General features: G+C 48.9%; 1 protein-coding gene across 1 annotated transcript; it reads left to right on the top strand.

Moving 5' to 3' along the window:
* The first annotated feature begins 355 nt into the window (after positions 1 to 355).
* On the top strand, positions 356 to 3,078 carry LOC123152316 (uncharacterized). Its single transcript, XM_044571888.1, has one exon. It carries the CDS (start codon positions 685 to 687, stop codon positions 2,728 to 2,730), a length of 2,046 nt encoding a protein of 681 aa, XP_044427823.1. The 5' UTR covers positions 356 to 684; the 3' UTR covers positions 2,731 to 3,078.
* The last annotated feature ends 24,483 nt before the right edge of the window (positions 3,079 to 27,561 follow it).

The raw sequence follows: 27,561 nt of genomic DNA, 5'->3' as shown, positions 1-27,561 counted from the left end.
GGGACGGTAATTTTAGGCACAACAGAGCACACGCTAGTACCGTGTCAACGTCAAGAGCGACGTCTTAGAGAATTTGACTAAGTGTCTAGAGTAACAAACGCAGTCATAAATAAATCCATATAGTTTACACAAGTAACGCAAGCACACGTCGGTGGCGTAAATACAGGAAGAACAAAACAGTAAAATCCATGAATCCGGGGGAGTGGGAAAGCAACTCTGTCTGCTCTGGTTTACCATCCATCATCACACAAGAGAATGATATATGTTCAGGTTGAAGACAATCATTCAGGCCAGATTAAAAAGGGCTAATAATCATCCATCATCCTATATAATCATCTGTCATTCAGCGGTTTCTCATTGATTGGAACTGCGTACCAGCCTCCATGAACCAGAGGGTGCTGTGCTGCTTCACGCTTTCTTGCTACGTCGCTGTCTGCGCGAGCCTGTGGACTTGGCTAGCTCAAGCAGAAACTAAAGCTTTTCCCCGGCAGCAGGAGGGCCACTGGCGCGCACATCGTCGTTCATCACCAGCTAGCGAAGCAAACAAGGAGCTCAGAAAGAGGCGGCCGCGGCCGGCCGCCCGGCCATCCGGTCGCTGTCCGACAGCTCCTAGACAGCGGCCTCGACCGCGCCCGGCCGGCGCCGAGCTAGCTAGCCCAACGACAACCCGCCCATGAGGCAACCATGCTCTTCCTCTTCACAAAGTACTTATCCAGGGGCAGCAAGAACGCGGCAGCCGGCGACGCCGACAGGAGGCAGAGGCAGAGGCAGAAGCAGAAGCAGCGCGAGATGCCGGCGGCATCGGCGTCGAATGGGGCTGCGGACCGCGAGCACGGGTGCATGCCCGGCTGCGTGCCGGTGCGCGCCAAGCGGACGGCCACGGTTACGACCGTCACGACCACGTCGGCGAGGACGTCGCGGCACAACTTCGTCAGGTCAGCGGCGTCGGGGCTCTTCCCCGGGGCGCCGGTGTTCACCAACCACGAGTCCCTCCCGCCGCTCCCCGAGGCCTACTCGGAGTTCGCCTCCGCGTTCCCGCAGTACGGCGGGCTTGCCGGCTCGGCGGACGCGATCAGGGACGGGGAGTACAGGCACCTCGACCGCCACGTCTGCCTGGACTACAACGGGATGAACCTCTTCTCCCACGCGCAGATGAACTCGTCGCTGCCGTCCACGTCAGCTCCGGCGGAGCCGTCGGCGTGGCAGCCCCCCTTCTTCGACATCGCGTACAGGTCGGCGAGCCTGCGGTCGCAGGTGCAGCAATGCGGGGACGGCACTGCCGCCGCATCCGCGGCGGGGGGCATCAGCGGCGCCGTCACGAGGCGCATCATGGCGTCCCTTAAGATCCCCGAGGACGAGTACACCATGGTGTGCACGGCGAACCGGACCACGGCCTTCCGGCTGCTGGCAGAATCCTACTCCTTCACTCCCGGCGGCGGCAGGAAGAAGCTGCTCTCCGTGTACGACTACGAGAGCGAGGCGGTGGGTGCCATGGCTCAGAGCGCGCGCAGCCGCGGCGCGGAGGTCATGAACGCGAGCTTCGCGTGGCCGAGCATGCGCGTCCACGCCGCGGACCTCCGCAAAAAGCTGCTCCGTGGGCGGCGGCGGCAGCGCGGCCGCGGGCTCTTCGTGTTTCCGCTGGTGTCCCGCATGACCGGCGCGAGGTACCCGTACCTCTGGATGAGCGCCGCGGCGGAGCAGGGGTGGCACGTGGCGCTGGACGCGTGCGCGCTCGGCGCCAAGGACCTCGACACCCTCGGCCTCTCCCTCCTCCGCCCGGACTTCATCGTCTGCAACTTCTTCAAGGTGTTCGGCGAGAACCCCTCGGGCTTCGCCGGGCTGTTCGTCAAGAAGGCCAGCCTCGGCGCGCTCGAGCGCTCCGCGGTCGCGCGCAGCATCGGCATCGTCAACATCGTTCCGGCGCGGCGGTGGTCGCTCCGCGACGACTACTCCACCGACCTGGAGCACTCGCTCACCTTCCCCAAAGTGGCCGACCCGCCGACGGCGGACGATGTCGATACCACCAGCTCATTTTCCGGCCCGCTCAGCGCCACCGCCACCGGTCGCAGGACAGACGAGGCCGAGAACGGCGACACGCCGGAAATTTGCGAGGTCGACCGTAGGCCATCCGAAGCCGAAGAAGACAGTCGGCCATGGCCGCCGCCGGGAGCAGCCGAAGCAGAGGAGGAGCGCATGCTGGAGGTGGAGTGCAGGGGGCTGGACCACGCGGACGCCCTGGGCCTCATCGCCATCGGCAACCGGCTGCGGTGCATCAGCAACTGGCTGGTGGTGGCGATGCAGAAGCTGCGGCACCCGCACCCGGAGCACGGCGGCGGGAAGCAGCTGGTGCGGGTGTACGGGCCGCGCGTCAAGTTCGAGCGGGGGCCCTCGCTGGCGTTCAACGTGTACGACTGGAAGGGGGAGAAGGTGGCGCCGGCGCTGGTGCAGAAGCTTGCCGACCGGCAGGCCATCTCCCTCACCTGCGGCTTCCTGCGCAACATCTGGTTCGCCGATAAGTACGAGGCCGACAGGAGCGCCGTTCTTGAGCAGGCAAGCGACGGCGGCGGCGAGGTGGGGATCCACGTGGTGAATGCGTCGCTGGGGTTCTTGAGCAACTTCGAGGACGCGTACAAGCTGTGGGCGTTCGTGGCCAAGTTCTTGGACGCCGACTTCGTGGAGAAGGAGAGGTGGAGGTACACGGCGCTCAACCAGAAGACCGTCGAAGTGTAGGTCGCCACCGCCATGTTCGTCGCCGGCCGGCCCGGTATGGTTCTGTTCACTGCGTCATTTGCTCACGACGCCATTTTTGTGGGATCAGCTCGACCGGGCCGACAGTGAAAGAGCTACTCTCTTCGTCGGAGAGAGTTGTAGCGCTTCTGCTTCTGTGTGAACTGTTAAAATGTAGACTCTGTTTCGTGGCTGGGTGGGGGGGTTCGTTCTTCTGTACTGCATTTGGAAATACAGGCAACCATTGGTAAGGGAAAGGACAGCTCAGGTGCTTAGAGCAACTCTATCTGCCCGATCACCATAACAACCGTCCATATAACGATTTTAGCCGAAAAGGTTGTTCTAACACTGTCGCCATACACCTCTTGATCGACAGAATTTATGAACGGAGCTTTAAATTGAGCCTGCAGGCCTCCATATTTAGAGGCTGTGAGGCACTGGGTTGGAGGGCGTTTCATTTGCAAATCGCTTGCATGAGAGGGAAGTTTCACCTCCCTCATCAGCCTCTCACGCCAATGGCGTCGAAGGCTAGGCGCCCATGGCACCAATTAATGGTGGTCGTCGCCTGCCAACTTCCCGTGGTCATTCCCGCCACATTTCCTGCCACATTTCCTGTCGCTATAAAAACGGCGACGCTAGGGCTAAATAGCCCATATCCTCGCTGCCTACAACCTCCACTTTTCTCCCCGTCATCATGTCACTTTCCCGCGTGATGTAGGGTGGCACCCTAAACGGCCGATCTTTCACGAAAAAGCGGATTCCAACGAAGAACACAAAGGACACGAGGGGAAACATGAGAGAATCACTCAAACCAACAAAGAACGATCACACATATGTTAGATCCTCGAACACAAAAGAGATACACGATCCAAATCCAACAATGGACGATACATAGGATAACCGGTTCTTCTCCATGAGGAGGTCTTGATGTCTTCCCGTTAGGGGTCTTAAATCCAGGTGGATCTTCTCCGAAGAGGTGACGGTCCCTCGCGAAGGAGTAGATCCGGATGGATAAGCGAAGCTCTATCTCACATATGAGCTAACACAACGCTAACCCTAACTAGGAGGAGGAGGAGGTCTATTTATAGTCTTAGTGCAAATGAGGGCAAAGTGAAGGGGTACATGGGCCTCGGGCTCGGAACTGAGCGCAGACACCTACCGGACGTCCGGTGGGACGGTCGTCCGGACGTCCGATGGCTTCCGGACTTCCGCTGGTTCTGGCTCGGTTGAGGTGGCACCGGATTTCCGGAGATGGCCGGTCGTCCGGTCGCGTCGGACGTCCGCTGTTTCGGCTCGGGTGCGGGGGCGCCGGTCGTCCGGTCCTGGTCGGACGTCCGCTCGCTGTAGCTTGCGTTGGCCGGGGCCTGGACAGGCTGGGGCTTCAGGTGTCGGACGTCCGGTGCTGGCTGGTCGTCCGATGGCTGTAGCTTCAGTGGCAGCTCTTCTTCTTGGCACTTGGTGTCCTCGTCGTCTTGTCCGTTGGATGTAGCTGCACCTTGGCTTTCCTCCAAGTACCTGATTACACATGGTGTTTCCGCTTGAGGTAGCAGTCATGTCTCATGTATAGAAAGTGGTAGTTCGGAGAGGAGCGGGTTCACCTTATCTTCGATAGCCTTTGCTCGAGCTCTTATCATTGGTCCAAGTGGTGTCGTAGCAGACGTAGGTAGGTCCATGGGGATGACCTTGGGATGCTCCACATCATCTCCCCCCCTTGGGAAAGACCCGACCTCGGATCAAAATCTTCATCATCATGGTAGGGCGAGAGATCCTTGACGTTGAAGATGTCGCTCACGTTGTACTTGTCGCGCGGGAGGTCGATCTTGTAAGCGTTGTTGTTGTAGCGTGCTAGCACCTTGAAGGGTCCATCGGCTCATGGTAGAAGTTTGGACTTGCGTTCGTTGGGGAAGCGTTCCTTGCGAAGGTGTAGCCACACGAGATCTCCAATGTTGAATATCATGGGTTGCTTGTTGACGTTGAGCTTGGTCGCGAGTCGTTGTACTTGGCGCTCGGTGGTGTGCCTTATATCTTCATGCATCATCTTGAGATAGTTCACTCGTGCACTCGCGTCCATATTGATGCGCTCTTGTAGTGGTAGAGGAAGAATCACTACTGCAGGATGTTGCTAACGCGACACTACGATCAAAGACCCTTCGACGAAACTGTGTGCGATGCCATAATCGCAAACGGTGGTGTAAAAAACCCATCAAAATAGGTGCAGAACATTTGCGATGGGGGATGCATCAACACGGTTTAGATTTTAGTTACGTGTGCGATGCAGGGCATACGGTTCAGCTCAATTAATTGTTTGTGATGAGGAGGAACAAAAGAAACGGACAGCCAGATGAAGGTGTGTGCGATATACAGCATACGGTTCACTCGGATGAACTGTTTGTGATTAGGCAACACAAAAGAAACGGGCTGCCAGATGAAGATGTGTGTGATATACGGCTTGCGGTTCACTCAGATGAACTGTTTGTGTTGATGCAAGAGAACAGAAACGGTTCAATACAACAAGATGTTTGTGATACGCCGCAAGCAGGTTTGTAATCAGAAATGTGTGCAAATACTGATAATAACAGAAACGGTTTCCTAGTGTGGTCCGTGTTCATCTGATCATCATCTCCTTCTTGTGCCAGCTCGATGTTCCTTCTATGCTAACTTTCCATTAATTGACGGCGTTTTATGAACACGTCACCGTCTTCCACCATTTCCTCACCTGTTTCCCGCCACCCAGCAATATTGCGCATAGGCGGCGCGCGACGCACGGAGGCGACAAGGGCAGCTTGTAGCACATCCACCTTTTCCAAGCATGCCAACCCACCAAAACGCCGCCTCTACCATCAACCTCGTCGACGAGGAAAACGAGCAGGCGCCATGGCCCGTCGAGGCCGAGGCACTCCCCGGTAACGCGATGGACGACGTCGTGATGTGCGTCATCGCCAGGGTTGAGCAGACCTTTGGCGCATGGCACTTGAGCGCCGTGGATCAAGATAGGCATGTCAGTGCCGATAGGCTGCAGCTCGCTGCACATCATGATTAATGGCGCGCCGCAGAGCAAGCTAGGTGCGTCTGCACCGATAGGCTGCGGCTCGCCGCACGGAGAGACCGTTTGAGCGCTGCAGAGCGAGAGGCACGGGGCGCCGCACAGTAAGAGCGGATCCATCGGCGCTTGCCTGCTGTCGACACGGCGTTGCAGCTGGGTACACATCCGATCAGTACCCCATTCCTCGCTAGGAGTGGGCAGAGGCCCTTAGCGCCGTACTTGCACCAGAGGCCGGCCGCGTCGTACTTGCACCGGACGCCCGCCGCGCCGTTCGCATGGGTGCCGATGTTTGCCTTGTCCGCGGCCCGCTGGATGCCAATGCGCTGGTCTGTAGGCTCGACCGCCTCCTTGGCCCAGGTGTCCACCTGGGCGCAGTAGAGGAACATGGCCGTCGCATCCTCGAGCTGGTGATCTCCGATGAAATAGCCAACTTGGAGCTCGAGATTGCGCTCCAGATGTACCGCGAGTGTGTCGACCACTTGGACGAACGCCTACACGAGTTCAGGCAGAGCCAAGAGCTACCGTAGGCAAGGGCTGTTGGTCATGGTCTCATGGACGCGTTTTATTTTGAGAAGTCCTTTCGACGTGGATAGCTATGTGTTCACAACAATCATAGTATTGCTCTGTTTATTGCTCTGTTTCAATGTGTGTACTCTATTTTCCATTCTTATATGTTTTGTTTCAATGTGTGTATATACACTTTCCATTCTGTATATGTGGATGATAAATTAGTATACAAAAACAAATAGAAAATGGAATTCATAATATAAATATATATATATATTAAATGTTCATTAATTCATCACAGAATATATATATATATATAGTATCATCACATATACGTGATCATACTTAACTACTAGGTACAATGCATAAAATTGAAAAGGAACAATACTAAAACTAGTAATCCCTCCTAGGGCCAGTATTCCGGCAGCCCCTCGCCAGCAGCTCCCTTGTGCGCTGTTAGAATAAATCCGAGGCACACCGTCGATCATCCGAGGACCAAGCAATCACTCGAGCACGACACCGAGATTTGTTAACGAGGTTCACCGATATGGCTACATCCTCGAGACCTGACTATGGGCGCTCCTCCCCATGACACCGCTACAATACCGCACCCGGTCGCCCTGGACACCGGCACATGCCGTTGGCTTCCCCTGCGTTCCGGTGCTATTATGTTGGCATGGGTTACATCGTGTGTCTAGCCCCGCTATATATGAGAGGCCTAGGATACAAGTGTCCTACTAGGACACGACTCCATATCCTATCTAAACACAATACAACTACAACTCCAACTGTAACCTACCTTGTACACTATATTCGACACAACTCCAACAAACTCCACCTTGGCGAATATACTCCACCACCCTGGATTTGTCCATGCGTCAAACTTCCATGTACATGTTGGAAATATGCCCTAGAGGCAATAATAAAATGATTATTATATTTCCTTGTTCATGATAATTGTCTATTATTCATGCTATAATTGTATTATACAGAAATCGTAATACATTTGTGAATACATAGACCACAATGTGTCCCTAGTGAGCCTCTAGTTGACTAGCTCGTTGATCAACAAATAGTCATGGTTTCCTGGCTATGGACATGGGGATGTCATTGATAACGGGATCACATCATTAGGAGAATGATGTGATGGACAAGACCCAATCCTAAGCTTAGCTCAAAGATCGTGTAGTTCGTTTGCTGTAGCTTTTCTGAATGTCAAGTATCATTTCCTTAGAACATGAGATTGTGCAACTCCCGGATACCGTAGGATTGCTTTGGGTGTACCAAACGTCACAACGTAACTGGGTGACTATAAAGGTACATTACAGGTGTTTCCGAAAGTGTCTGTTGGGTTGACACGAATCGAGACTGGGATTTGTCACTCCATATGACGGAGAGGTATCTCTGGGCCCACTCGGTAATGCATCATCATAATGAGCTCAATGTGATCAAGTGGTTGATCATGGGATCATGCATTACGGTACGAGTAAAATGACTTGCTGGTAACAAGACTGAACAAGGTATTGGGATACCGACGATCAAGTCTCGGGCAAGTAACGTACCGATTGACAAAGGGAATTGTATACGGGGTTGCTTGAATCCTCGACATCGTGGTTCATCCGATGAGATCATCGAGGAGCATGTGGGAGCCAACATGGGTATCCAGATCCCGTTGTTGGTTATTGGCCGGAGAGCCGTCTCGGTCATGTCTACGTGTCTCCCGAACCCGTAGGGTCTACACACTTAAGGTTCGGTGACGCTAGGGTTGTAGAGATATGAGTATGCAGTAATCCAAAAGTTGTTCGGAGTCCCAGATGAGATCCTGGACATCACGAGGAGTTCCGGAATGGTCCGGAGGTGAAGAATTATATATAGGAAGTGTAGTTTCGGCCATCGGGAAAGATTCGGGGTCACCGGTATTGTACCGGGACCACCGGATGGGTCCCGGGGGTCCACCGGGTGGGGCCACCCATCCCGGAGGGCCCCATGGGATGAAGTGGGGAGGGGAACCAGCCCATAGTGGGCTGGTGCGCCCCCCCTTGGGCCCCTCTGCACCTAGGGTTGGAAACCCTAGGGTGGGGGGCGCCTCCACTTGCCTTGGGGGGCACTCCACCCCCTTGGCCGCCGCCCCCTTGGGAGATCCCATCTCCAGGGCCGGCGCCCCCCCCAAGGGGGCCTATATAAAGGGGGGGAGGGAGTGCAGCCGCACCTGAAGTCTTGGCGCCTCCCTCTCCCCTGCTACACCTCTCCCTCTCGCAGAAGCTCGGCGAAGCCCTGCTGCGATCATTGCTGCATCCACCAGTCGTGCTGCTGGATCTTCATCAACCTCTCCTTCCCCCTTGCTGGATCAAGAAGGAGGAGACGTCATCCGCTCCGTACGTGTGTTGAACGCGGAGGTGCTGTCCGTTCGGCACTTGGTCATCGGTGATTTGGATCACGACGAGTACGACTCCATCATCCCCGTTCTCTTGAACGCTTCCGCTCGCGATCTACAAGGGTATGTAGATGCACTCTCCTCTCGTTGCTAGTTGACTCCATAGATTGATCTTGGTGAAATGTAGGAATTTTTTTTTGTTTTCTGCAACGTTCCCCAACAGTGGCATCATGAGCCAGGTTTATGCATAGTTACTATGCACGAGTAGAACACAAAGTAGTTGTGGGCGTCGATATTGTCAATTTGCTTGCTGTTACTAGTCTTATCTTGATTCGGCGGCATCATGGGATGAAGCGGCCCGGACCAACCTTACACGTACGCTTACGTGAGACCGGTTCCACCGACTGACATGCACTAGTTGCATAAGGTGGCTGGCGGGTGTCTGTCTCTCCCACTTTAGTCGGATCGGATTCGATGAACAGGGTCCTTATGAAGGGTAAATAGAAATTGGCAATTCACGTTTTGCTTTTGGCGTAGGTAAGAAACGTTCTTGCTAGAAACCTATTGCAGCCACGTAAAACTTGCAACAACAATTAGAGGACGTCTAACTTGTTTTTGCAGCAAGTGTCATGTGATGTGATATGGCCAAAGTTGTGATGAATGATGAATGATATATATGTGATGTATGAGATCATGTTCTTGTAATAGGTATCACGACTTGCATGTCGATGAGTATGACAACCAGCAGGAGCCATAGGAGTTGTCTCTATTTGTTGTATGACCTGCGTGACATTGAGAAACGCCATGTAAATTACTTTACTTTATTGCTAAATGTGTTAGCCATAGTAGTAGAAGTAATAGTTGGCGAGCAACTTCATGGAGACACGATGATGGAGATCATGGTGTCATGCCGGTGACAAGATGATCATGGAGCCCCAAGATGGAGATCAAAGGAGCTATATGATATTGGCCATATCATGTCACTAGATTGCATGTGATGTTTATCATGTTTTTGCATCTTGTTTACTTAGAACGACGGTAGTAAATAAGATGATCCCTCATAATAATTTCAAGAAAGTGTTCCCCATAACTTTGCACCGTTGCGACAGTTCATTGTTTCGAAGCACCACATGATGATCGGGTGTGATAGATTCCAACATTCACATACAACGGGTGTAAGACAGATTTACACATGCAAACACTTAGGTTGACTTGACGAGCCTAGCATGTACAGACATGGCCTCGGAACACAGAAGACCGAAAGGTCGAACATGAGTCGTATAGAAGATACAATCAACATGAAGATGTTCACCGATGTTGACTAGTCCGTCTCACGTGATGATCGGACACGGCCTAGTTAACTCGGATCATGTTATACTTAGATGACTAGAGGGATGTCTATCTGAGTGGGAGTTCATTGAATAATTTGATTAGATGAACTTAATTATCATGAACTTAGTCTAAAATCTTTACAATATGTCTTGTAGATCAAATGGCCAACGTTGTCCTCAACTTCAACGCGTTCCTAGAGAAAACCAAGCTGAAAGACGATGGCAGCAACTATACGGACTGGGTCCGGAACCTAAGGATCATCCTCATAGCTGCCAAGAAAGATTATGTCCTAGAAGCACCGCTAGGTGACGCACCCGTCCCACAGAACCAAGACGTTATGAACGCTTGGCAGACACGTGCTGATGATTACTCCCTCGTTCAGTGCGGCATGCTTTACAACTTAGAACCGGGGCTCCAAAAGTGTTTTGAGCGATACGGAGCATATGAGATGTTCGAAGAGCTGAAAATGGTTTTCCAAGCTCATGCCCGAGTCGAGAGATATGAAGTCTCCGACAAGTTCTTCAGCTGTAAGATGGAGGAAAATAGTTATGTCAGTGAGCACATACTCACAATGTCTGGGTTGCATAACCGCTTGACTTAGCTGGGAGTTAATCTCCCGGATGACGTGGTCATTGACAGAATCCTTCAGTCGCTTCCACCGAGCTATAAGAGCTTTGTGATGAACTTCAATATGCAGGGGACGGAAAAGACCATTACTGAAGTATTTGCAATGCTGAAATCAACAGAGGTAGAAGTCAAAAGGAACATCAAGTGTTGATGGTGAATAAAACCACTAAGTTCAAAAAAGGCAAGGGTAATAAAAACTTCAAGAAGGACGGCAAGGGAGTTGTCGCGCTCGGTAAGCAAGCTGCTGGGAAGAAGCCAAAGAATGGACCCAAGCCCGAGACTGAGTGTTTTTATTGCAAGGGAAGTGGTCACTGGAAGCGGAACTGCCCCAAATACTTAGCGGACAAGAAGGCCGGCATCACGAAAGGTATATGTGATATACATGTAATTGATGTGTACCTTACCAGTACTCGTAGTAGCTCCTGGGCATTTGATACCGGTGCGGTTGCTCACATTCGTAACTCAAAGCAGGAGCTGCGGAATAAGCGGAGACTGGCGAAGGACGAGGTGACGATGCGCGTCGGGAATGGTTCCAAGGTCGATGTGATCACCGTCGGCACGCTAACTCTACATTTACCTACGAGACTAGTTTTAAACCTCAATAATTGTTATTTAGTGCTAGCTTTGAGCATGAACATTGTATCAGGATCTCATTTAATTCGAGATGGCTACTCATTTAAATCCGAGAATGATGGTTGTTCTGTTTATATGAGATATGAGAGATATGTTTCATGGTCATGCTCCGATGGTGAATGGTTTATTCTTAATGAATCTCGAGCGTAATGCTACACATATTCATAGTGTGAATACCAAAAGATGTATGGTTGATAATGATAGTCCCACATACTTGTGGCAGTGCCGCCTTGGTCACATTGGTGTCAAACGCATGAAGAAGCTCCATGCAGATGGACTTTTAGAGTCTCTTGATTACGAATCATTTGACACGTGCGAACCATGCCTCATGGGTAAAATGACCAAGACTCCGTTCTCAGGAACAATGGAGCGAGCAACCAACTTATTGGAAATCATACATACTGATGTGTGCGGTCCAATGAGTGTTGAGGCTCGCGGTGGCTATCGTTATGTTCTCACCCTCACTGATGACTTGAGTAGATATGGGTATGTCTACTTAATGAAACACAAGTCTGAGACCTTTGAAAAGTTTAAGGAATTTCAGAGTGAGGTTGAGAATCAACGTGACAGGAAAATCAAGTTCTTGCGATCAGATCGTGGGAGAGAATACTTGAGTCACGAATTTGGCACACACTTAAGAAAATGCGGAATAGTTTCACAATTCACGCCGCCTGGAACACCTCAGCATAATGGTGTGTCCGAACGTCGTAATCGCACTCTATTAGATATGGTGCGATCTATGATGTCTCTTACCGATTTACCGCTATCATTTTGGGGCTATGCTTTAGAGACTGCCGCATTCAGTTTAAATAGGGCTCCGTCGAAATCCGTTGAGACGACACCGTATGAATTATGGTTTGGGAAGAAACCTAAGCTGTTGTTTCTAAAAGTTTGGGGATGCGATGCTTATGTCAAGAAACTTCAACCTGAAAAGCTCGAACCCAAGTTGGAAAAATACGTCTTCATAGGATACCCTAAGGAAACCATTGGGTATACCTTCTACCTCAGATCTGAAGGCAAGATCTTCGTTGCCAAGAATGGATCCTTTCTAGGGAAGGAGTTTCTCTCGAAAGAAGTAAGTGGGAGGAAAGTAGAGCTTGATGAAGTACTGCCTCTTGAAGCAGAGAGTAGCGCAGCTCAGGAAAATGTTCCTGTGGTGCCTACACCTATTAGAGAGGAAGTTAATGATGATGATCAAGATACTTCGGATCAAGCTCCTACTAAACTTCGTAGGTCCACAAGGACACGTTCCGCACCAGAGTGGTACGGCAACCCTGTCTTGGAAATCATGTTGTTAGACAACGGTGAACCTTCGAACTATGAAGAAGCGATGGCGGGCCCAGATTCCGACAAATGGCTGGAAGCCATGAAATCCAAGATAGGATCCATGTATGAAAACGAAGTATGGACTTTGACTGACTTGCCCGTTGATCGGCGAGCCATAGAAAATAAATGGATCTTTAAGAAGAAGACAGACACGGATGGTAATGTGGCCATCTATAAAGCTCGGCTTGTCGCTAAGGGTTATCGACAAGTTCAAGGGGTTGACTACGATGAGACTTTCTCACCCGTAGCGAAGCTGAAGTCTGTCCGAATCATGTTAGCAATTGCCGCATTCTATGATTATGAGATATGGCAAATGGACGTCAAAACGGCATTCCTTAATGGTTTCCTTAAGGAAGAATTGTATATGATGCAGCCGGAAGGTTTTGTCGATCCTAAGAATGCTGACAAGGTGTGCAAGCTCCAACGCTCGATTTATGGGCTGGTGCAAGCATCTCGGAGTTGGAACATTCGCTTTGATGAGATGATCAAAGCGTTTGGGTTTATGCAGACTTATGGAGAAGCCTGCGTTTACAAGAAAGTGAGTGGGAGCTCTGTAGCATTTCTCATATTATATGTAGATGACATACTTTTGATGGGAAATGATATAGAACTTTTGGACAGCATTAAGGCCTACTTGAATAAGAGTTTTTCAATGAAGGACCTTGGAGAAGCTGCTTATATATTAGGCATCAAGATCTATAGAGATAGATCAAGACGCCTCATAGGTCTTTCACAAAGCACATACCTTGATAAGATATTGAAGAAGTTCAATATGGATCAGTCTAAGAAGGGGTTCTTGCCTGTGTTGCAAGGTGTGAAATTGAGCTCAGCTCAATGTCCGACCATGGCAGAAGATATAGAAGAGATGAGTGTCATCCCCTATACCTCAGCCATAGGGTCTATTATGTATGCCATGCTGTGTACCAAACCTGATGTAAACCTTGCTGTAAGTTTGGTAGGAAGGTACCAAAGCAATCCCGGCAAGGAACACTAGACAACGGTCAAGAATACCCTGAAGTACCTGAAAAGGACTAAGGACATGTTTCTCATTTATGGAGGTGACGAAGAGCTCGTCGTAAAGGGTTACGTCGACGCTAGCTTCGACACAGATCTGGATGACTCTAAGTCACAAACCGGATACATGTATATGTTGAATGGTGGAGCAGTAAGCTGGTGCAGCTGCAAGCAGAGCGTCGTGGCGGGATCTACATGTGAAGCGGAGTACATGGCAGCCTCGGAGGCAGCGCATGAAGCAATTTGGGTGAAGGAGTTCATCACCGACCTAGGAGTCATAACCAATGCGTCGGGGCCGATCAAACTCTTCTGTGACAACACTGGAGCTATTGCACTTGCCAAGGAGCCCAGGTTTCACAAGAAGACCAGGCACATCAAGCGTCGCTTCAACTCCATTTGTGAAAATGTTCAAGATGGAGACATAGATATTTGTAAAGTACATACGGATCTGAATGTCGCAGATGCGTTGACTAAACCTCTCCCTAGAGCAAAACATGATCATTACTAGAATTCCATGGGTGTTCGATTCATCACAATGTAACTAGATGATTGACTCTAGTGCAAGTGGGAGACTGTTGGAAATATGCCCTAGAGGCAATAATAAAATGATTATTATATTTCCTTGTTCATGATAATTATCTATTATTCATGCTATAATTGTATTATCCGGAAATTGTAATACATGTGTGAATACATAGACCACAATGTGTCCCTAGTGAGCCTCTAGTTGACTAGCTCGTTGATCAACAGATAGTCATGGTTTCCTGGCTATGGACATGGGGATGTCATTGATAACGGGATCACATCATTAGGAGAATGATGTGATGGACAAGACCCAATCCTAAGCTTAGCTCAAAGATCGTGTAGTTCCTTTGCTGTAGCTTTTCTGAATGTCAAGTATCATTTCCTTAGACCATGAGATTGTGTAACTCCCGGATATCGTAGGATTGCTTTGGGTGTACCAAACATCACAACGTAACTGGGTGACTATAAAGGTACATTACAGGTGTTTCCGAAAGTGTCTGTTGGGTTGGCACGAATCGAGACTGGGATTTGTCACTCCGTATGACGGAGAGGTATCTCTGGGCCCACTCGGTAATGCATCATCATAATGAGCTCAATGTGATCAAGTGGTTGATCACGGGATCATGCATTATGGTACGAGTAAAGTGACTTGCTGGTAACGAGACTGAACAAGGTATTGGGATACCGACGATCGAGTCTCGGGCAAGTAACGTACCGATTGACAAAGGGAATTGTATACGGGGTTGCTTGAATCCTCGACATCGTGGTTCATCCAATGAGATCATCGAGGAGCATGTGGGAGCCAACATGGGTATCCAGATCCCGCTGTTGGTTATTGGCCGGAGAGCCATCTCGGTCGTGTCTACGTGTCTCCCGAACCCGCAGGGTCTACACACTTAAGGTTCGGTGACGCTAGGGTTGTAGAGATATGAGTATGCAGTAATCTGAAAGTTGTTCGGAGTCCCGGATGAGATCCTGGACGTCGCGAGGAGTTCCGGAATGGTCCGGAGGTGAAGAATTATATATAGGAAGTGTACTTTCGGCCATCGGGAAAGATTCGGGGTCACCGGTATTGTACCGGGACCACCGGATGGGTCCCGGGGGTCCACCGGGTGGGGCCACCCATCCCGGAGGGCCCCATGGGCTGAAGTGGGGAGGGGAACCAGCCCATAGTGGGCTGGTGCGCCCCCCCTTGGGCCCCCCTACGCCTAGGGTTGGAAACCCTAGGGTGGGGGGTGCCTCCACTTGCCTTGGGGGGCACTCCACCCCCTTGGCCGCCGCCCCCTTGGGAGATCCCATCTCGAGGGCCGGAGCCCCTCCCCAGGGGGGCTATATAAAGTGGGAGAGGGAGGGCAGCCGCACCTGAAGTCTTGGCGCCTCCCTCTCCCTGCTACACCTCTCCCTCTCACAGAAGCTCGGCGAAGCCCTACTGCGATCATTGCTGCATCCACCACGCCGTCATGCTGCTGGATCTTCATCAACCTCTCCTTCCCCCTTGCTGGATCAAGAAGGAGGAGACGTCATCCGCTTCGTACATGTGCTGAACGCGGAGGTGCCGTCCGTTCGTCACTTGGTCATCGGTGATTTGGATCACGGCGAGTATGACTCCATCATCCCCGTTCTCTTGAACGCTTCCGCTCGCGATCTACAAGGGTATGTAGATGCACTCTCCTCTCATTGCTAGTTGACTCCATGGATTGATCTTGGTGAAACAAAGGAATTTTTTTGTTTTCTACAACGTTCCCCAACAGTACATTGGACTTGAGTTTATCCCATGAGTACCGCTGCTACTCCAAAGACTCCATGTGACTCCGGTGCAACTTGTAGTCCTTTCTTTTCTTGACCATAGTCAACACTCGAGCAAAATTAAGTTCCTTGTTACTCTAGTTTGTGCTTCCAACTTCCAGAGTATCCGTCCAACGTCATCACACACTGATCACTGACCTGCGTGAAAGTGAACAACTCACATATTGGATGCCACACATAAGAGTTACCTGAACTCAACATCACCGCTCCTTTCTTGACCGCCTGTCTGAAACTTGAAGGAATTTCACCATTGCTTGTAGTCACCCCGAGTCAAATTCGCAGTTGTCTCACCACATGTATGACCACCAGAGCCCTGGCCCGTCTCCATGCCCTGTGCATACCGCACGCCTCGCCGTTATTACTGCGTCGAGCCTCCGATGTCCTGGTCGAGCCTCAAGGGTCGCGAACCCACACCACTCAACCCCCACTTTAGAGTACCACCGATTATCACCGACCGATGACGAGTTTCACGCTTCCGTCAGACCACTAGGCTCCAGTCCGAACTGCGTGTCACTCGCTTTTCCCGCTGAATAGGCTTCGACTCTCTGTGCACTTACGCCGTAGCCCCTCAATCCATCTCCACCTTCAACATGACTCCATGGTCGATGATCAGTCCACCCCTGCGCCCCGTCGACTTCAAGCTCACATGTGTACGCCATCTTGAATCAACCCCGCGCCATAGTATTATTGAAGCCACACAAGCCCTCGGGGCCTGCGCCACGTGTTTCCACACCCCAGAAGTCGGTCACCATCAGCATCACGCTCCTATGTCATCGTCGCTGATCCCACCACCGTCTTCTGTACCAACCGACTTGCGTCGATCCGTCAGACTATTCAGGCCAACTGCCCTATGTGTCTAACTTGAGCCAAACTTTCCTAACTGCAACCATCTGCAACTCCTCACAACCATCATCGTCCATCTTAACTGGCTTGACATCCCACAACGCCTTCAAGCATCACTATTGTGCCAACAAATTTTTCATTCTTGTCTGCCATAACCCAAGGTTTCCAGTTCCGTTGAACATCTCCACCTCAAACCTAGTATCCGTTGATGCCATGGTTCTTTGTATGACTGACCCTGTGAAAAATAATTGAGCGGTCTTCCTGTGATCCCCATGTACATGAACAAAATGCGTACTACTAGCGATTCAACTAGCTGGTCTTCACGTGACGTAGCTCCTGTCTTGGCCAACTCCCGATGCTAGCAATTGCTCTCAATCCCTTAGCCTATTCCAACAGACATGTTACACGAAGGAGCTGCCTTGTTGCTGCACATCTCCGGCTCAAACACAAGGACACTTAATCCTCCTAGGACTTGGTCCCTTTTCTTCAAACAAATCTCGTGCAGATCGCTAATGCATCCAGCAAACCAGCCTGGGCCTTCCTCTGCATGTACGTGCCACGCGTGCCTGCAGCTCTCGTGTCCCCCGCGCAGTCCATGCTAGCCGGCCGTACGGGCCGCATCCACATGCTCGTTGCACAGCCTCCACCTGGGCCGCGATGTACACGCTTCCGATCCATCGGCTCCTTTGTGTGGCTGCAACCACCAATGCTCGAGTTGGCCTGCGGCACTTCCAATCCGCTAGCGAGCCGTTTTCGATTGCTTCTTCCAATCTTGTCAAGAACCACACCGCACCGGGTTGCATCTCAACTCAATCCTTCCTCTGAATCAACGATCCACAGCCTCCAATAACCTAGCTCATGATACCACTTGTTCGAATAAATCCGAGGCACACCATCGATCATCCGAGGACCAAGCAATCACACGAGCACGACATCGAGATTTGTTAACGAGGTTCACCAATATGGCTACATCCCCGGGACCTGACTATGGGCGCTCCTCCCCATGACACCGCTACAATACCGCACCCGGTCGCCCTGGACACCGGCACATGCCGCCGGCTTCCCCTGTGTTCCGGTGCTATTATGTTGGCATGGGTTACATCGTGTGTCTAGCCCCGCTATATATGAGAGGCCTAGGATACAAGTGTCCTACTAGGACACGACTCCATATCTTATCTAAACACAATACAACTACAAGTCCAACTGTAACCTACCTTGTACACTATATTTGACACAACTCCAACATGCGCGGCGTCTTCCCAGTGCGGAGGCAGTACTCTGCCTCACAGCACTTGACGTACCAATCTGCCTCTTGCTGGCGGACGCGCGCGGCCGATCTTGCCATTTCATTGGGCGCCCACCGGAGCTCCTCGTCGGTGGCACGCTCGAGCTTATCGGCCCACCTTCACGCAGTGATGAGGCGCCCAACGCCTATGACCTTCCTCACGAAGTACATGTCTTCGTACACATCCTCGGCACGATGACGCGCCCGGCCCCAAAGCTCCATCGTCTCCTTTTTCCAAGCGGCATCACGGGCTTCACAGGCCGCCTGGTACCTGTAAGTGCATCTAGTGCCACCCCTAGTTGGTTTTGGAGTATTGACGACAAACCTAGTTGAGGGACTAATGTGTTTGTAAGAATTGCAGGATAACACAGGTAGAAGTCCCTCATTGATTCGGTTTTCCTACCAGAGATGACCCCTAAAAATGTATTAAGACATTGAAGTCAAAGGTGGTATATGAAGATATTCACATTGAAGACTATGACAAGAGAAGACACCACATGAAGCCTATGGAGCTCGAAGACCTAGATCTTTCGTAGTTCTCTTTCTTTTGTGTTGAGTCATAGGAACCACCGTATTGTTAAGTGGGGTCCAAGAGAACCAGTCAGAATGACTGAAGTGATGCTTAAACAAAACCTATGTCTTCGAGTGAAGACTTTGAGAGCGAATCTTGTCCAGAGTCGGGCAAGTCAGCTTTGCTTGGAGCCCAAGTAAAGTTGTCGTGTGAGCTTGAAATCTGACCGTTGGAACACGTGTCAGTTCCTTAGTGACCCAGGGTCATTTCGGACAAATCAGGTTGGGTTGCCAAGTGGCTATAAATAGCCCATCCCCTACAACCATAAACGGTTGGCTGCTCAGATTCAGAGTATGGCTTTTGTCGTTTGAGAGCAACCCACCTCGAAGCCTTCGAGAGAGAATTCCTTGCGAGGAGAAAGCCCTAACCACCCAGAGCCAAAGAGAATTAGGCATCACTTAAGTCTTCTTGTCTATGTGATCTGAAGACTTATTACACTTGAGGACTGTGCATCCTCCAGCCGGTTAGGCGTCGCGTTCTGAGCATCCAAGAGACATTGTGGATTGCCGGTGAACGAAGTCTGTGAAGGTTTGGGAGTCTACCTTGAAGACTTACCAGAGTGATTGGGCGAGGTCTGTGTGACCTTAGCTCAAGGGGAATACGGTGAGGACTGGGTGTCCTGAGCTACGTGTTCAGGACTGGGTGTCCGGGACTATGTGTCCTAAGGTTTAAATACCTAGCCGCCCTAACCATACGTACAATTTTCACAGCAAATGGAACTGGTCCAACAAATCATTGTCTTCAACGAGTCACTGGTTTCATCTTCCCTTCCCTTTACGTACTGTTACTCCTTGTGAAGTCATTGTATGTTCGCACTATCTTTTGTCTTCACTGAGTGACTGCATGTTCTGTGTGGCTTCACAATATCTTCCTACCTGATCCTTACTACATTGCTGCTATTAGTCATTGTGCTTTCACTCTATTGAATACTTGACTATGGCTTGCCTAGTATAGTCTACCTTCCGCTGCAGGGTATTAGGTTTATTTCAATCGTTTGTCTTCATAACTTCCACGTTTTGAAGACTTTCATAAAAATCGCCTATTCACCCCCCCTCTAGTCGATATAACGCACTTTCAATTGGTATCAAAGCAAGGTGCTCCCTTGTTCTGTGTGATTCGGTTTAACCACCTGGAGTTTTAGCTATGTCGACTGCAGGGATAATTAAAGTCTCCGGTGCGCGCCCCGTCTTCGATGGAACTGAATATCCCTACTGGAAGAATAAGATGTGCGTGCATCTTGAAGCCATTGACGTCGACCTATGGTATGCCGTCAAGAACGGCGTTCCCAAGGCTGGAGAAGGTGTCACCGCTGCTGATGTAAAGAAGTTCATTAAACTGGACTCTACTGCCAAGAATATTATCTGTGGTCATCTGACCAAAGGACAATATGGCCGTTTGAGTGCTTTGGAAACATCTAAGCTGGTCTGGGACTGGCTCTCCAAGGTCAATGAAGAAGTCTCAACCCAGAGAGATCAGAGAATCAGTGTCCTTCGCAACCTCTTCAACCGCTTCAAGCGAAATGACAATGAGAATGTCTAGCTCACATTTGACCGACTCACTGACATTACAAATGAGCTTCAAGCCCTCGGCGCTACTGAGATCACCAAGCATGAAGTCGTTAAGACACTACTGAGATCACTTGATAGTTTGTTTGACACCCTAGCCCTGATGATTCAAGAACGTCCTGATTTCAAGACACTCGAGCCGTCTGACATACTTGAGAGGCTCAACACACATGAGTTTCAGCTTTCTGAGAAAAGAGATATCTACGGTCCAAACTATGGGCGAACTCGTGCCTTGAAGGCAAAAGCTGTCTCCTCATCTGAAGAAGAATCTGACAGCAGTTCTGATGATCCTGAAGACATTGGAAGGGAACTTGCTATGCTTGTCAAGAAGTTACAAAAATTCACCAAGAAGAAAGGCTTCAGAAAGTCTTCCCGATCAAGCTCAAGGAATGATGAAGCTTCTGCTCATGACTACAAGAAGAAAACATGTCACAAGTGCAAGAAACCTGGCCACTTCATCTCTGAGTGTCCACAGTGGGACAATGAGAACAAAAAGAAGAAGAAGAGCAAGGAATATGACTCTGACGACAAGAAGAAGAAGAAATACTCAAAGTCTTCTTCCAAGTCTTCCTCAAAGTCTTCATCACACAAGAAGAGCTCATCTGGCAAGGCACGTGAGTTTGTTGGCAAGGAAATGGATTCAGAGGAGGAGTCCGCTTCTGAGGAGGCGGAGATGGAGTCTGAGGAGGAGTCCAATTCAGGCGTCGCAAGTCTGGCTACATCATACGTTGCCAAGTCCATCTTCAACACTGAAGACAATGACTTCATCACCGACACCGATGCACATGACAAGGACTACTCCGCTTCTACCTACTGCTTCATGGCACGCGGTGCCAAGGTAAACACATGCACTACTCACTATCAAACATCTAGTGATGATGACTCTGATTGTGATTCAAAACCCAGCTACAAAACACTTGCTAAAATTGCAACTGAACAACAGAAAGCTATGGAACATATTCAAAAACTGTTAGACAGAAGCGATGATCTGTTAGGTGCTGAAATGACTCGATCTGAATCCTTAATTGAAGACATAAAAAATCTTCATGTTAAGTATCAGGAACTTGAAAGTCGTCATGAAACTCTCTCAACAACTCATGAGAAGCTTTCCTATGATTATCTTCAAAGGAAGCAAGATCTTGAGAAATTGAGAGCGGCTCATGAAGATCTTCAAAAGGAAAAGGAGTCACTTCGCGCCAAACAGATCAGTTCCGCTCAGGAAGGATTTGAACCACCATGTCTTAAATGCATTGAGCGTGATAATGCTACTTCTGTTGCTGAATGTTCTACTGCTACTGCTGTTGCAATATCTTCAACTGTTGATGTGGTAACTAACCCCTCTGCTAAGGATACCACTGCTATTGTTGATGAGAATGATAGGTTGAAGACATTGCTTGAAACAGGGATGTACAAAAGTCTTAAAGGGCATCAGACACTATGTGATGTCCTCAAAAAGCAGATTCTGAACCGAAACCCGAGGAAAGAGGGTGTTGGGTTCGTAAGGAAAATGAATGCTGATGGCTCTTACTGGAAACCTGAGCAGTACCCCAAAACCACGTGGGTTGCTGCAAAGGAACCTTCAGCAGATCCATCCAATCTATCTGGCTTCACTTGTGCTAACCCCATTATCGTTGATGAATCCCTTGATGCAAACTATAAACTGTTTAAGAATCAGAATGGTGAAGTGTTTGCCAGGTACATTGGTACTAACTGCAGGAATGGACCGCCTATGAAGAAGATCTGGGTTCCGAAAAGGTGTCTGGAGAATGTTCCTGTGAATGTCATCATGACACCTCACGTGAAGAAGACAAACCTCAGACCAAAGGCTTCATACGGTCCAAAGGCTTCATACAGACAGAGGACTCACCTGAGTCGCACTAACGCAAATGTTTTGCAGGGAAACCATACTCAGGCATATGAATATGAGAGCGGTTCATCAAACCGCCATGTTCATAAGACCAAGAACTATTCTGCTTATTCTTATGAGTACTATTGTCCGCCTGCAAGACTGTTTGCTAGGGGCCAAAGTTCTCAGATGCTGCACTTAGACTTATTGCTTATAAGCCACCCTTGAAGATGTGGGTGGCTAAGAAAGCTTAACTCTCTTTTGCAGGGAAAGGTCTCCAGCAGAAAACCAAAATCGTCTGACGCTATTGCTGGGGACCTTAAACATCTTGTAGGGCGCAAGATCAAATGCCCGAATGGTCTTACTATGTACTTCGTTCCTGAATCGCTTGCTACTCTCCCTATTAGTCCTAATCTGGATCTGAGCTTTCATAACCCACTGGTTCGTCAAATGTTTTTGCTTCACAATGTTCTTGGTGAAGCCTATCCCCCTAACTGCACTGTAGGGTACGACACCAGCGTCTTCAGAATTGATTATTGATAGTGGGTGTACAAATCACATGACTGGCAAAAGAAGCCTTCTTATGGACTGAACCTTACGTCCATCCGACAAGAGCCACATCACATTTGCTGACACTGGTAAAAGTAAGGTATTGGGTCTATGTAGAGTTGCAATCTCAAGGGATCAACACATGGATAAAGTCATGCTTGTTGAATCCCTTGGCTTCAACTTAATGTCTGTCTCAATGCTTTGCGATTTAAACATGATCGTAATATTTGGAAAATATCGTTGCCTTGTTCTAATGGAATCTGACAAGTCTCTAGTATTTGAAGGGTATCGAAAAGATGATTTGTACGTGGTAGATTTCTCAGCAGGACCACAGCTTGTTGTATGTCTTCTAGCAAAAGCTTCAGAATGCTGGCTCTGGCATCGGAGGCTTGGGCATGCTGGCATGAGGAACCTCCACACCCTGGCAAAGAAGAAGCATGTCATAGTCATCGAGGGCATCAAGTTCAAGAAAGATCACTTATGCGGTGCCTGTGAGGCAGGAAAGATGACGAGGGCCAAACATCCCTCGAAGACAATCATGACCACTACTCGACCCTTCGAACTGCTTCACATGGATCTTTTCGGTCCCACTTATTACTCAACTCTTACTACTACTGCTTGTCTCTATGGCTTTGTCATTGTTGATGATTATTCTAGATATACTTGGGTGCACATAATCCTTTACAAGACTGAAGTGCAGGATGTCTTCAGACGCTTCGCCAATCGAGCAATGAACAACAATGGCGCCAAGATAAAGCATATCAGAAGTGACAATGGCACTGAATTCAAGAACACTGGCCTTGATACATATCTTGATACCTTAGGCATCACACATGAATTCTCAGCCCCGTACACGCCACAATAGAATGGGGTCGTCGAACGCAAGAACAGAACACTCATTGAGATGGCCAGAACGATGCTAGATGAATACAAGACTCCAAGAAAATTCTGGCCTGAAGCCATTGATACTGCATGCCATACAATCAATCGTGTTTATCTTCACAAGCTTCTGAACAAGACATCTTATGAGCTCCTTACTGGCAAGAAGCCAAATGTCAGTTACTTCAGAGTATTTGGCGCCAGGTGCTGGATCAAGGACCCACATCACACCTCAAAGTTTGCACCAATAGCACATGAGGGTTTTATGCTTGGATATGGAAAGGACTCGCACTCCTACAGAGTCTTCAATCTCTTTCATTACAAAGTGATTGAAACAGTGGATGTGTGGTTCGATGAGACCAACGGTTCACAAAGAGAGCAACTGCCAAATGTGCTAGATGAAGTTCCATCCAGTGAATCAATCAAGCTAATGGGAAATGGAGAAATTATACCTTCTGAAGCTCATCCTGAAGAAGAACTTATCATCTCAGCACCTGATCAACATGAAGACAATTCCTTCTAACAACGACAATGATCAGCAAGAGCAAAATCTTCGCCCTGTACATCCTCGCGTTGCCAATGAAGTGCAGATTGAAAGAATAATTGATAGCATCAATGCACCCGGTCCACTCACTCGTTCAAGGGCAACTCAGCTGACAAATTTCTGTGGGCACTTCGCATTTGTCTCAATAACAGAACCCAAGAAAGTTGAAGAAGCCTTCACGGAACCTGAATGGATTCAAGCTATGCAAGAAGAGCTTCAACAGTTTGAGCTGAATAATGTATGGGAACTGGTTAAGCGTCCTGATCCACGGAAGCACAATATAATAGGCACCAAATGGATATACCGCAACAAGCAAGATGAGCATGGTCAAGTGGTAAGAAACAAAGCTCGTCTCGTTGCTCAAGGATATACTCAAGTGGAAGGCATTGACTTCGATGAAACATTTGCTCCTGTGGCTAGACTTGAAGCCATACGCATACTGCTGGCCTATGCAAATCATCACAACATACTTCTATATCAAATGGATGTGAAGAGTGCTTTTCTCAATGGCAAGATTGAAGAAGAAGTGTATGTTGCACAACCGCCTGGCTTTGAAGATCCAAAACATCCTAACATGGTATACAAGCTCAACAAGGCACTGTATGGCCTCAAACAAGCCCCTCGGGCCTGGTATGACACACTCAAATACTTCCTGAAGAGCAAAGGCTTCATACCTGGTTCTGTCGACCCCACTCTCTTCACGAAGACATATGATGGTGAACTTTTTGTGTGCCAAATATATGTGGATGACATTATCTTCGGCTTCACCAATCAGAAGTACAGTGAAGAGTTTGGATATATGATGCAAGAGCAATATCAAATGTCTATGATGGGAGAGCTGAAGTTCTTTCTTGGTCTTCAAATATGATAACAACGCAACGACATCTTCATATCTCAAGAGAAGTATCTCAAAGATTGCCTGAAGAAGTTCGGTATGCAAGACTGCAAAGGCTTCACGATGCCAATGCCAGCCAAGCATCATCTGGGTCCCGACGACAATGGTAAAGAGTTCGATCAAAAGGTATACCGCTCCATGATTGGTTCTTTACTTTATCTATGTGCATCTAGGCCAGATATTATGCTTAGTGTTTGCATGTGTGCTCGATTTCAAGCGGCACCAAAGGAGTCGCATCACTTAGCTGTGAAGCGAATTCTTCGATATTTGGCTCACACCCCAACTCTAGGATTATGGTATCCAAAGGGCTCAGAGTTTGATCTGGTTGGATTCTCGGATGCTGATTATGCTGGTGACAAAGTTGATCGCAAGTCTACATCAGGCACATGTCACTTTCTGGGACGATCACTTGTATGTTGGTCTTCAAAGAAGCAGAACTGTGTATCTCTCTCCACTGCTGAATCTGAATAGATTGCTGCTGGATCTTGCTGCGCTTAGCTTCTGTGGATGAAGCAAACACTCAAGGACTATGGCATTCATCTGAAGCAAGTGTCACTCTACTACGACAACGAAAGCGCCATCAAGATTGCCAACAAACCAGTTCAGCACTCGAAGACAAAGCACATTGAAATTCGTCATCACTTTCTCAGAGATCATGTTGTGAAGGAAGATATTGATATCATACACGTCAACACTGAAGAGCAATTGGCAGATAACTTCACCAAGCCCTTGGATGAGAAGAGATTTTGCAAGTTACGGTGTGAGCTAAATATCCTGGAATCCTCAAATGTCTTGTGATCAAGCACACATCCTAACCCTTATGCATATTGACGACTTGGATGTGCAACACACGAAGTAAAGTATATCTTCAATCAATGAAGACATACATTCTAAGTGTGAATACATTAATGTGGAATTTGGCTTCGGAGCGCCACGATAATTGTGCGACGTGTCTGGGTCTAATACTTCCTATACGGTGGGTAACGCCACCACCAAATGTTCTGTTTGAAGTGTTTCACTCATGGCGTTACATTTGCTATGTATTCACATTTGGTTTGGCTTCAATCTCAACATATCTTCATGATTATCTTCACTATGTTGATTATATAGATATATATATACTAGTGTTCTATCCTCTACAGCATTCACTTATAGCTATGTCTTCTTGTTGAATCTTTTGAACTAAGTGAATGTGATCGGACCCTGACCTCTCTATGCTTTCTTATCTCAAATTCTATCTCTCCAAATCATATGCATTCTATTGAAACTGTCGAATGTCTTCTCTACGTCCTTGTCAGCAGAAGATATAGAGACAACCATTAAGTCCATTTTCAATGCTCATTCCTCCACATGAAACCCGGAGAAGTAGGAACGACCACCCGACAATCCAGGTGTGCGTGGGACGTGGAACAAACCCCGAAATTCTGCATAATGGCCACGTGTTCCTCAGATGCGAATCGCCAGGGGCACCTGTGTAATAACGCAGTGCCGCCCCTGTACCTATAAATACACTCACAGCGGTCATTATCTCTTCTTCCACTCTCGCACGAACCCTAGCGCCACCGCTAGCCCTCGACGACGCCGGCGACGAAGCGCTTCGCTGCCGCAACCTCTTCGACGCCGTCTTCACGCCGACCGCGGACATCGTCCTCTCTGCCGTCGCCGTAGGTGTCCTCCGTCGCCAAGTTAGGGCACGGAAGATCGAACTGCTCGGCCTCATCTTCCACTCTGTCTAGCAGTTCTTAGTGTGGTAAATAAAACTTCCTTTTTACGGCACCGTTGATCCTATGGCTTTGTCACTTTCTACCACAAGCAGTTTCTATTCACACAAGTTAGATCTCTCTCATACTGCATCTCATAACATGCCTAGTATATTCACTTATGCTTCACAAAGTAGTTAGATTCCTCACTTGTACTGATCTCTGGATTCGTACAAATCTGGAACCAACTCCTTATCTATGAGTGAATGTCTTCGCACGATGAGGTCAATGTCTTCTAAACTGTTTTATATTCAAAATCTTCTGAGAATGCATATGACCTCTTCCCCTTCCCTCGCACCTTAATGCACAGGTACATGTCCGTGGGAGAATCCCTTGGTTCTCATAGTCTGCATTCATTTGCAGAATTCTTACAGCATCACATAAATTCTCCCGAAGCCAGTTCCTGTTTGTCCAGCAAGCAAAAACCTTTGAAGCCTTTGAACGTGTTGAAGCCTTTCAGTTTAAAGTTCATGGCTTCAAAGAAATCAGCAAGGAAGGGTGGCAGAAAGCATCATGGAGAAACATCTAGAGATCTGCCAGATGACCTCTCAGAACTGTACAAGACAGATCCTGAAGAGGATTACAATCAGCGCAAGACCCGAATCCAATGGATTCGAAGATATTGGGCAGAACAATGGTTCAAATACCGATTTGTAACCCAGGAATATGCTGAGAAAAATGCCATCAAGAGACTGTGGGGAGACATCCTATACAAGAATCTTCAACCCAGGTCCAGAGATGAAGCCATTGAACAAGGCTTCTATCCCTGCATGGTCTGTGGGCCACAACCTGTTGATGCACACCCATCGTCACTGCTATGGTGTCGTGATGACAATCTGTTTAAGCGCAACTTCCAATTTTCCCCGAACTCAGCAAAGCAGAACAAGAAGACTTTGGGGTTAGATTTCAA

This window comes from Triticum aestivum, chromosome 7A, assembly GCF_018294505.1.
Source record: "Triticum aestivum cultivar Chinese Spring chromosome 7A, IWGSC CS RefSeq v2.1, whole genome shotgun sequence".
NCBI lineage: Eukaryota > Viridiplantae > Streptophyta > Magnoliopsida > Poales > Poaceae > Triticum > Triticum aestivum.
Note: the sequence above shows the minus strand (reverse complement) of the source record. Positions and strands in the feature narration are given on the sequence as shown.

Excerpts from the sequence above, each read along its gene's own strand:
- LOC123152316 (XM_044571888.1), top strand. The coding sequence starts at position 685 with ATGCTCTTCCTCTTCACAAAGTACTTATCCAGGGGCAGCAAGAACGCG.